This window comes from Carassius auratus, chromosome 12, assembly GCF_003368295.1.
Source record: "Carassius auratus strain Wakin chromosome 12, ASM336829v1, whole genome shotgun sequence".
Classification (NCBI taxonomy): Eukaryota; Metazoa; Chordata; class Actinopteri; order Cypriniformes; family Cyprinidae; genus Carassius; species Carassius auratus.
In genome coordinates this window covers 5,360,536-5,372,855 of record NC_039254.1, presented here as the reverse complement: position 1 = coordinate 5,372,855, position 12,320 = coordinate 5,360,536, and the positions used below count along the sequence as shown (strand labels likewise).

The window sequence follows — 12,320 nt, the reverse complement described above, 5'->3', positions numbered from 1 at the left end:
GGAAAACCTGTCCAAAACCTGCCTGGCCCTATGTGAAAAAGTAATTGTGTCCTAGATCTAATAACTACTGGCCTACTCTTCTTTGCAGAATTGTTTTAATTCAGCCACACTGGAGGGTTTTCGAGTATGAATGGACTGTTTAAGGTCATGCCACAGCATCTCAATTTGATTTAAGCCCGGACTTTGACTTGGCCACTCCAAAACCTTTTGTTTTTCTTGAGCAATTCAGAGATGGACTTGCTGGTGTTTGGGATCATTGTCCTGCTGCAATAACCCAAGTGCACTTGAGCTTGAGGTCACAAACTGACGGCCGGACATTCTCCTTCATGATTTTCAGATTTCATGGTTCCATCAATTATGGCAAGTCGTCCAGGTCCTTAAGCTGCAAAGCAGCCTCAGACCATCACACTGCCATCACCATGTTTGACTGATGGTATGATGTTCTTTTTATGAAATGCTGTGTTGGTTTTACACCAGATGTAACGAGGCCCAAAACTTCCAAAAAGTTCAACTTTTGTCTCATCAGTCCACAGAATATTCCCCCAGAAGTCTTGGGGATAATCAAGATATTTTCTTGCCAAATGTGAGACAAGCCTTTTGTATTTTTGGTCAGCAAAGGCTTTTACCTTGGAACTCTCCCATGGATGCCGTTTTTGCCTTTTTTCTTTCTTATTATTGAATTATGAACACTGACCTTAACTTAGGCAAGTGAGGCCTGCAGTTCTTTGGATGTTGTTCTGAGTTCTTTTATGACCTGGATGAGTCGTCGTTGTGCTCTTGGAGTAATTTCGGTAGGCCGGCCACTCCTGGGAAAGTTTGCCACTGTTCCAAGTTTTCTTCACTTGTGGATAATGGCTCTGACCGTGGTTCGCTGTTGTCCCAAAGCCTCAGAAATGGCTTTATAACCCTTTCCAGACTGATACATGTCAACTGTTATGTTTTTCATCTGTTCTTGAATTTCTTTAGATCGTAGCATGTAATGTTGCTCTTTAAGCATGCTTCACTTTGTCAGAAAGGTTCTATTTAAGTGATTTCTTGATTCAAGTGTGGCTAGTAAAATTGAACTCTGCTTTCTTAAATAATGTGGTTAATCACAGTTCTTTCATTATTTAACAGAAGGGGGGCAATTACATTTTCACGTAGGAGCAGGCAGGTTTGGAAAGCTTTTCTCCCTTAATAAATTAAATCATCATTTAAAAGCTTAATTTCGTATTTACTTGCATAATCTTTTGTGTAATATTAAAATTAGTGACAAATATGCAAAAAAGAAAAAACCAGGAAGGGAGGAATATATATATCATACACACACAGTACTGTATATAGAAAATATTTACTTTTACTCAGCCGTATTGATGACCTTCAGGGAAATATAGACAGAAGTATCCCACGCTAAGATTGAAAGGTGTTGATATAGAGAGCTGCTTGTGATCTTTTTTGAGTGTCACTTCTCCTACCAGGTATCAAATGTCTTTCTCTCTACATCCTTGTCGCTTTTTTTACTCCCCCTCCTTACTTCAACCTTTATATGTTACTTTATCCTCTGCATGTATAATCGTTTTTACCTTTCCATATCTCAGTCTATCCTCCTTTTTTTGTTTGTCCCTGCCGTGTCTGCTGTCATAGTCTTACCTCTCTCTCTTTCTCTCTCTCACCCTCTCTTTCTTTCTAGAAGACAGGTATAGAGAGCTCAGTCAGGGGCCTCTCTGATGGCTTCTTATGAAGGATGCTTAAAGATCACAACATGGCAAGTTGGGCAGGCAGCTCATTTCAAAGGAAATAAAACATTTCCTTTCAAAGGTCTGCTGTCTATGGAGAATAGCACTCCTTCCCTGGAGCCCCGACTGGCCCTCACACTTTAAAGACATTTTGCCAGGCAGGAGAAATGGAGAGGAGAAAAGAAAAGAAAGCATGATAAGAAGACATTAGATGGAAAGAGCAATAAACTGCTTTTTGAGCGAAGGAAACGGCAGATGAAAGAGTTTTTGGAGTTTCTCTTAACAATCGGTTCACTCAGGCTCTTTCAAACAGACGCACACAAACACTAAGAGAGATGTAGTGCCTTGCAACGACCACTATTACTATTGCTCATCCACAGTGTATATGAACAAGCCTCTGACTTTGACAAATAACTTATCCTGCATGTCTTGAGTAAATAGTGCTGTTATGATTCCAAATATTTAGGGCTGTGTTTTTTTGAATGACAAATGTTAAAATAAGTGTTAAAATCCCATGGACTTTGTTCTGAAATTGGGTCTAAATTGCCTGCAAAAGTCACTGCTGCCTCATTGGTCAGAAGTTTTTTTGTACATATTTTAGTTATCTCAAAGTGGTATTTCTGAATGTCACGATGGTTGGATTTCCAAGTTGGATGTTTTTTGCATAGCAGCGGGGAGAAATCCCATAGACTTTAGCTACTTTAGTTTAAAACAGGTCTAAATTGTTACTCCGGTTTCACACTGCAAGCGTGAGCAGTGCATATTTTTTTGCTGTGCATGTTCATAAATGAGTGCATTCACATCGGCAGCAGGAGCAGCGCATGAGCGTCAAGCAGGAATGTCACGTGAGCAGCAGTGAAGCTGGGGTCTCTATTTTATCAGCACTGCTGACACTCAATTAAAGTGACTGCACACTTTTGTTGGACAAAATAAACATGATTTCACACAAAACATGCTTAAAATGCACAGAATAAGCATGTTTAGTGTGTTTTAACATGAATTGGAGTATGCCAGGAAAGAAAATGAAGAATCAAAAATATGTATAGAAGATTTACCAATTTAAACTGATTGTTTTTCATTTTTAATTGCCATAAAAAAATTATAAATTAAAACATATTATCAAACTCACAATGAACAATTCATCTTTCTCAGGATCTTAAGTTACAATGGTTTATATACATAAGAAATTCATTATTTATTCATTATTGACAGCTTCTGTAAATATTGCACACGTGTTCACTTACGATTGACAAACTAAAAGCCTTTTATTTATTTTCAGTTCCACAGTTACAGAAATGGAGCTATAGATATAATAATTGTACATGAAGCATACTGACATCTTCAACATTCGTCATACTAAAAATATTATGAACCCTCAGTGTGTTCACCTTGGTTAGAAACACACCTTTTCATTTTTTAAATGAATCTCTATGAACAATTAATGACTTAAACATAATATTCTCACTTAACAATGAGTTAAAATAGAATGATTTTTTTTTATATTGCTCCAGGTCTTCATTTACAAAAACAGACAACAAGGTACAAATTACAAACAAGGACACAAGACGAACACAGACACAAAACTCATATAGGCTAGATCATATTGACAGCTTCAAAGAAAAATATTACGATTTAATTATGAGAAATGCATATCACTTTTTTTATTCAGCTTTATACATAGGCTAAATAACTAGGTAAGCGCCTATGTGTAAATATATGTATTATAAAAAAAGAAGAAAAAAAAACAGTATAAACAGCACGTTTTAAATTTGAGTATGGCTGAACCGACATGATAGGAGCTGTTTTTGTTGTTTGCCATTTACACGCGAATCCCAGTGTTAACAAACTTTCAAGACTTCAAAACATTCAAGTTCATAACGGACCAACCTCTAAAAACAAATTTATAGTTGTCTTTGTAAAGAAATAGGTAGCTTTGGAGCCGTTTTTAAATGGGTAATATTCTTGTTTCTGGTTATGCTATGATTGTTGTTCATTGAATTTTTCTTTATTTAGGTTTAGGCCTGCGTGACTCTAGCTCTTTTACCTCTATTCAGTGAAATTCAGGCATTGAATTGAGCTACTGGGAATCATCTTACCAAGACCATTTACTAGTCTGTAATCGGACTCTGCTCTAGATCTGCTGTACTGGTGATCTCTTTTGTTGTGGCTCTTGTTTTGGGTTCCTAATTCACATAGAGCTCCACCATGTGTTTTAGTGTTGGCACAACTCTGACCTGATAGAGAAAGAGAGAGGGATTTTGGGAAAAGCTGAGGGAGCTCTCATGGGACAGATCCGTCGCTGAGAGAGACATCAGGCAGCTCTTGGGCTGTTGGTGGTGCCAGAACCCAAAACCTCCTAAAACCACATCTGTCCCTGAGCCTGCCCGCTAACACACACACACACACACACACACACACACACACACACATATGTCCCTGCTGACAGTGAGGACAGGGAAGGATGCTTTCTCAAGGAGGCCAGCCAGAATCACGTATCTGACGGCTGCCAGAGCTCTGGCTTCACTTCCATAGCAATGTCAGCATTCCTTAACACACACACACATTTCCAGATGGATTGCTTTTACTCATGCGTCCCCCTATGTGAGACAAATTGAATGTCGAACATGCACTACCAGTCAAAAGTTTTTAAATAATTCAATTTAAGTGTTTATTAAACAGTTTCTTATGTTCACCAAGGCTGAATTTATTTGACCAAAAATACAGTAAAATCTGTAATATTGTGAAATATTATTACAGTTTATAATATTGTATCTATTACAAATAGATATTTTTATTGGTTTTATTCAATTTATTCTTGTTATGGCAACTCTGCAGCCATTATTCCAGTTCTCAGTGTCTCTCACTGAAGTCTGTACACATTCTAAGCCTATTTCTATAGCACAAATTTTGTATGACCTCTAACGTGGACATTCTCTCTTCTCTTTTTCTCCACAGCTGAGAGAGACGGACGCCAACTTGGGCAAGAGCTCTCGGATCCTGACCGGCATGCTGAGAAGGTAAGAGGAAGGTAGGGTCCGTTTCTGATGCCTCTCTCTGGATGTGTTTGACAGCGGCCCCATACCCATCCACTGCATGAACACACAAAAGTATACACATATTGTTATATATATTATTATTAGAATATATTATTTATATAAAATATAAATATTTTATTTACTGATGAGCATATTTTATGCGTTTTTATTTTTAAAAAATTATTATTTTTTATTTCACTAAATTATTATTTTTTTTTATTTGTAAAATGTTGATCTTCCAAAACTGTGTGATATATATATATATATATATATATATATATATATATATATATATATATATATATATATATATATATATATATATATATATATATAAGAATTTAAAATTAAATTACATTTATTCATTTAGCAGACGCTTTTATCCAAAGCGACTTACAGTGCATTCAGGTCATCAATTTTTACATATCATGTGTTCCCGGGGAATCGAACCCCCAACCTTGCACTTGCTTGCTTGCTAGCGCAGTGCTCTACCAGTTGAGCTACAGGAACAGTATATATATATATAGCTAATTTTATACACTAGCATTCAAAAAGTTGGGGTTGGTATGATAAAAACAAACAAACAAAAAATATATAGTATTAAGTGTCACAGAATGCATCCTAATATGCTGATTTGGTGCTTAATACTGTAAAAAATATATATATATATTGTCAATGTTGAAACCAGTTGTGCTACTTAATATTTTGTGGAAAACATGATCAACTTCTTTGTTAATTACAAAGTTCGAAAGAACAGTATTTTAAACAAAAGATTCGAATGATAATGAATGTACTACTGTATATACATTATGTTACTTACATTGTTTGTATACTAGTTTTTTTTTTCTCCACATCCACACTTATCAATATAATTAAATAAATCTCATATATTCAGATTCAGAGTTCTGGCATCTGCAGGCACAGATTCCATGTGGGGCCTAGTCATCATGCATTTGATTTTCGATTTTTGGTTTCTCAAACACTTTTCTGCCCTAAAGCAGATCTAGTGTTCCTCCCACTATTCTGTCTCTGTGTAGTATTGGCTTTAAACAGCAGAACTCATCATTCATATCAGCAGGCTGATAGAATATTGGCTTTTTTCCCTGTGTGGTAGATGTGAGATAACTAAAGCAATGCACAGCCTCTCTCTCTCTCTCTCTCTCTCTCTCTATTCCACTCACTGTTGTTTTTTCCACCATCCTCATATCTCTCTCCTTCACACACACGCACAATTCAGTTTAACGTCTGTCACATCTCCGTTTTATAAAGTGCCTTTGCGCCCTTTCCTGAACCGTGACGATAAGGTTTTGTTTCTTTTTTTCTTTTTTTGATTAAGAGTAATATGTAAATGACACCAGCTAAATTTAAAACCCCGGGGCCAGGAAGGAAGTGCCAATTGAAATAGATGCTTCAGTGGTCGTAGACAATTGGGACGCGTGAGGCGAGTGAGAGGGAGAGGAGGAGACACACAGAGAGAGAGAGAGAGAGCAAGATGCAGAGGATGCAGACTGTAACCAATATTTCTGCATATGTCTCCATTTTGTCAAGTCTCATTAGAGGGAGGCCGCGGCCGTCGGGTGTCACAGAAGCTGTCCAGAAATCATTCATCATCCTCCTTTCCTTCCCACCTCCCTCTGTCTCGCTCTTATTCCATCCCGCCCCGCCGCTAAGTAAATAACACGCACTTATTTCAATATTATCATATTAATGTTAAAGTTCAGCTGTCACCTAATGGGAAGACTAAATCAGATGTAGCATTTAAGCAATGTAGTGCTGCAGTGAGGCCGCCTCAAATCAGGATTTATGAGCTTTTTCCACGCGCACCGTCTCCCTTCAGCCTGCTGCCTTTCTGCATGAAGGCCCACCGCACCCCCGTTCTTCCTGTCTGCCTAGTAAAGGCCCACTCTCTCTCCTTCTCTAGATCTCTCTTCCTAACTTGTTTTTGCCTTTCTGTTTGAAAAAGTGCAAATAAAGCCTTCCTACATACTTACTAAATCTGTGTTGCATCTCAAAGCCATTTGCAACAGAAAAGAAGCAAAGACAACAAATAGATGTTGGGGTGTTGGTTTACTTTTTTCTGGTGTGTGTGTGTGTTTTTTTTTGTGGTGTTATTTAATTGCATGCTTGCTTAATCTTTGGACGTTTTCATTTATAGCTTTAGATATTACTATTACTACACTGCATATTTGTCTTTATGGTGTTGGACCCTAACCAGTGTTATATTCTATAATTAAATATTCTGTTAGTGTTTTATTTATATTTTTTTATTCACGTTTATATTTGACATTTTATTTGTTGTTTTCTATTTGTATGTATTTATTTTCTATTTCTGTTCTGCTTCAGTTTATTTTAGTTTTAGCTTTAGAAATGTTAGAATCGTTAGAAATGTTAGAAATGTTTTATCCAATATAAATATTTTAGTTAGCTTTGGTTTAATGTAAATCGTTTTTAATAGTTTTTAGGTGTATATTTAGTTAACAAGTATAACACTGCTCCCTAAGTATTAAATTGTGGCAATTAAAATGTGGCAAGATACCTCAAATGATGAGGATTGGTGTGGAAAGGTGTAATATTACTTTTCTTAGATATCAGACCTCAGACTTTTATGTGCGTTATAAAAAAACATTGAAAAAATCCCAAAGAGTTACACTGAAAGATGTACTAGAATATCACAGAGACTTCAGGGGGCAGTCTTTTAACTTGGGCCAGTGAGTGTCCACCTAGCAACCATTCAAAACATTAGCAACCACTTAGCAATCACCCTAAACTAAAATCATGTTGGAGTTATGATGTACCATGTAAGATCCTATCTCCTTTCCTTTTTTTAAAGGTGCATAAATGGTAATCTTAATTATTTTTATTAAGGACAAGTGATCACAGTAATGTGCTACATTTTTTTAAATTAGGCATTGAGGCAGAGAGGTAACATTTTTCATAACAGCGACAAGTTTTGTTCAAGCAGCAAGCATTTTATTCAGAAAATGTAAAAATCAGCATTGTCTTTTCTCGGGGTCAAAGGGCGTTTGGCTTTTGTATTTTTCTCAAATGGCTATAAAGTATGATTTAATTCTTTGCTTGCGCTGGGTACAGATGTGAGGGTAATTTAAATGAAGGCGAGGTGAACTTGACTCCCTGCGGCGCTACGTACCCTGATTATCTGCGTTGGCCTTTGTACACACACTCACTTACTCCAAGTTGTGTTTGTCATGGTGAGGTTCACAGGCTCTCAGCTGTGAGCTGAGGACAGAGCATTAGCCCGCTGCGATAAATATTGTTGTAAGATGGAGACAGAGAGACCCGCGCCGCTCCAGATGTTTACCCTGAGTGGAGAGCACTGTGTGGGTGAGGACGACTCCCAATATGTGTACTCTGTGATACTTCCGCTCCGAGGACACTGCGTGCATTTTGAGCACAGCTCCTGTTTTCATCCCAGACTTTGCAGAGTTCAAACGAATCGGTTTATAATACACTGGTATCAAATAAGAGATGCATATCCCAAAAGGTTTTTAACAGAGGGATTTAACAGTGACACATCTCTGATAGTCTGGTAATTCAGCCCTTAATCAAAGTAAACTCACATCATGACAGGCAAAGCAGTTTTACTCTCCCGGTCCTCTCGTTCTCTCTCTCCCTGAGCAGACTACTGAGCTGGGCCGTCTCGTCCTCCAGCTCGCTCTAAATTATTAATGGCCAGCTTCAGAAACTCCTGAGGGTTTTAATTATATTGTCATGGTCATACTCATCTCATTAACTTTTAATGGTGATGCCTGCTTAAAGAAATCATAATATTATTAAAGAATAATCATACCAATTAAAACATTTGCCTTGATAACGGATTGTTTAATACACAAGTTACTGGACTCAGTCGAGCCTTCAAAGCAGCCTTGGAGGAGGGCTGAAGCAGCGTGAGCAATGTGACCTTGCACTAGAAGTTCTTAGACATACAAACTTACAGTTAGAAGCAGTTTGGTAGATTTGTTTTAGGAAGAGTAAGATGCATTATCAAGGCTTTAAACTTTTAAAGGTTCTAAAGAGTTAGCTCACGCAAAAAGGAACATTCTGTCATTATTTACTCACCCTTATTTTGTTACAAACCTGGATGACTTTCTTTTGATATTGAAAATACATTGAAATTCAAAAGGGTTCTATTGTTTGTTGTTTGGACACCAACGTTCTTCAAAATATCCTATTTTGTGCTCCACAGAAGAAAGATGATCATACAGGTTTGGAATGACATGAGGGTAACTTATCCTTTTTAGGCCTTTTAATAACGCATAACCTAATGTGAATAAACAGGAGTGGTCCTTTACATCTGGCAATAAATGCATGCAAAATGCAAATTAGAAAATATTAAATCACAAAAAATAAAACTAATAATAACTGACATGTTATGTTAAAAGTTGTTAACTCAAATATTAACTTTTACCAAATTTTAAAACCATTGACGGGTAATTTAAAATGCTGTCCATGATTTCATTATTTTTGTTCCCCAAAGTTTTATAGTTTGTGCGCACCAAAAGCGAATTTAATTATTTGCTTGAGTAGATTACATGCTAAGTCAATGCAAAGATGCGAATAGATGAGAATTTGTTCTGGGCGAGTGTTTGCCGCAAACACACAATGTTCGTCTCAGTAGTGTCCTCTGTGCAAGTTTAAAAAATTTCAACTCGAGCTGAAAGTTTGTAAAAAACATTGTTGCGCAAACTTCTCAGCAAAGAGCTTATTGAAACTTTTGGTTTTACGTGTCCGGTTGTACCAGAAAGTTTTTTTTTTTCATAGTTTTTATGTTTTAAAAAACATTCCACAAGTAATCTACAGTGAATAACGTGATGCAAATATTAGCTTTGCTTTTGGTGTGAACATACCATTTAATCACTAGTTTTGGGAGAGAAATTGAGACAAAAATTGTATTTCCATGTGTAATCCAGTGAACTCAATGGTTAAATAATCAGATGCTGTATAATTGAAACAGTTAACTGAACAAATTACAAGAGCTCAGTATCTTCTGTCCTTCTAGTTGTGTTTTGATTGCAATGCATCTTGGCTGCATTTAAACCTGGATTTTAAAGTTCACCCAGAGATGTACAATTCTGCAATCCTTTAATTTCAAACCATTATGAGTTACCTTCTTCTGTGGAACACTAAAGAAGATATTTTATAAAATGTTGGTAACCACAAATATTCCCAAAGTATCTTCTATGTTCAGCAGAAGAAATAAAGATGTAAAGTTTGTGATGACTTTAGGGTGAGTAAATGATGACAGCTTTTTAAAATGCAGGCTATAAGGCCAGATGTTAAAAGATCCATTGTTGTTTTAGCATCATATATTTTTGTGCAGACTCTGAAAGGGCATTCAACCTCAAAATGGCCGGGATGGTGTCCTTATGGCTGCAGAACTAGAGTACGGATTGAGGCCTTCTGCTGATATGGACAGAGAGCGAGAGAGCAAGAGAGAAGGAAGGGTAGTGCTGGGATCAGTGCCCAGCACAGAGCTCCTACTCATCCTTCCCGGCCTTCCACGGAGACCAGGGGCCTGATACCGCATGCAGGTGGTCGAGTCAGTCGCCAGGCAGATCAAAAAGTCAAACCCCTGGGTGGACCTCCCTTTGAAATGGGAATGGGGCAGACATATCAGACAGAAAACATAACCAAGCCCTGCACTCCAGAACAGCTCCATATTCATGGCCCAGCTTAGAGGAGCCAGGCCTCGATCTTCTGAAGAAGACCACAGTACAGCTGGACACTGATTAAGACATCAGGTCCTCCGCATCTCTTGGTGTGAACATGCACACTTACCTCGGGTATTGTGCGTTAATGCACAAACAACAGGAGCCTCTTACACCCCCCTCCTTTATGAAATATTCATATTCATAACACATTACGTGTGAAGCAGAGTAGCTCCGACTTTGTACATCCCGAACAGCTGTAACACTTCTCTGTCACTAAGCGCTCTGATCCCAGCAGCGATTAGATCAGTAGACATGGTATTGTGAGAGGTGAGCCACACTGTCACCTCTCTCTCTTCCTTGATTTTCCTCTCCATCTCCCTTTGTTTCTACGTTCCGAGAGTCGTCATCGGCACGACGTGATAGCAGACGAGAAAGAAGGGGAGGGAGGGCAACGGGAGAGCGAAAAAAAACCCTGAATGTGGCTGTATTCTGGTGTTTGCCAGTCCCATTAAACAGACATTTGCAAACAATGTCAAGAGGGAGGAGATCAAAGCGCGAACCCCAGAAAAGCGGGAGCTCTGATGTCCTGAAGATCTCCAAATTTAGACTTCCACCGTATTGGCTCCCAGTTCCTCTCCCAGCTTGGAATATTAACGACGTGCTATGTAGGTCATATAATTAATGTGATTCAGGAGCACCAGTGGGCTGTTGAGGGATGCAAATAGAAAGAGTCTTGGGGGCCCTCTTGAAGTCTTGTTATGAAGTTGAACAAAAAGATTTGATATTATTTTTAATTGGAGCTGAAAGATATAACAAATTATAGTTCGGTGTGTGTTTTCCCTCTTCAGGCTTGCCTTTTATTCTTTTATTTATTTGACTTCTCCCTCGTTCTGCAAAGCGAGGGGAAAAGCCTCGTTAAGATGCTGGAGTCGAGGGAGCAGGGTGGAGAAGTGACGGGGGCACGGCTCTCTTTCTCCCACACATTCACTCCCGTCCTTGCGAACAAACTCCTACACGCAGCTCGCCGTATAGTTTTGCGCTAGTATGAAATTCTTTGACATCAAGGTCTGCTGTCAAAATCATAATGAACGGCTGATATAGGCTGAAGGAAGAACAAAGCTTGTTGAAAAGCAAAGTCGTAATTTTACTCAAAATTTACCTATTGTACAGGTGAGGTGTGTATGCCTCTCCAAACTAACCTTTATAAGAAGTGCTGTTATTCCTTCCTCTACTTTTTAAGAGATATTCACATCAAGGACGATAACTATAATAACTATAAAGTTTCAATAGTAATTGTAATTATGAGAATAGGAAGCCCACATCATATCTATAATGATAATGGCATTATTATAATGTTATATATATCGTTTTTTTTCTTGGTTGTAACAGATTTGGAAAAGCTCATTTACTTCACAATGAATCTTCTGCAGTGGATGGGTGCTGTGAGAATGAGAGGCCAAACAGCTGATAAAAACATCACAGTAATCAATAAGTAATCAACATGACTCCAGTCCATCAATTAATGTCTTGTGTGTTTATAAACAAAACAAATTCATTTGTGTTGCATATTTCTGTACTGATCCTTGATCAACAGAGTTTACACGTCATGTTTTGGTAACCTTACGGTTCACTGGGAACCTCAACCGAGGTGGTACTAAAAAGTACCAGGTACTGTACTCAGTGGAAAACCCCCCAAAAGTGAACCGTACCGTGACGTACCATGCAGTGAAAAAGTGCCATAATATAGTTATTGTTAAATCTGTCTTTAGTTACCATCAGATTTTTAGCTATTTTGATGTGCTATCAGCCATTCCCCCCTTCATTGAGCTTTGAGATCCAGAGATCCAGAACAAGCCAAATTTTAGAGATGGAACCCTTTCCATCTGTGACTATCTGCAGGG

The 12,320-nt window shown here is 38.0% G+C and overlaps 1 protein-coding gene across 4 annotated transcripts in view; it reads left to right on the top strand.

Moving 5' to 3' along the window:
- LOC113111594 (vesicle transport through interaction with t-SNAREs homolog 1A) overlaps positions 1-12,320 on the top strand; it is a 125,535-nt gene that overhangs the window by 73,282 nt on the left and 39,933 nt on the right. For 2 of the 4 annotated variants that reach the window (XM_026276509.1, XM_026276510.1), the window contains one exon: positions 4,671-4,743. In XM_026276509.1, coding sequence (XP_026132294.1) covers positions 4,671-4,736 — 66 coding nt within the window. In that variant the 3' untranslated portion in view covers positions 4,737-4,743. The remainder of the gene's footprint in view (positions 1-4,670; positions 4,744-12,320) is intronic. The other 2 variants (XM_026276507.1, XM_026276508.1) reach the window with 1 other exon arrangement.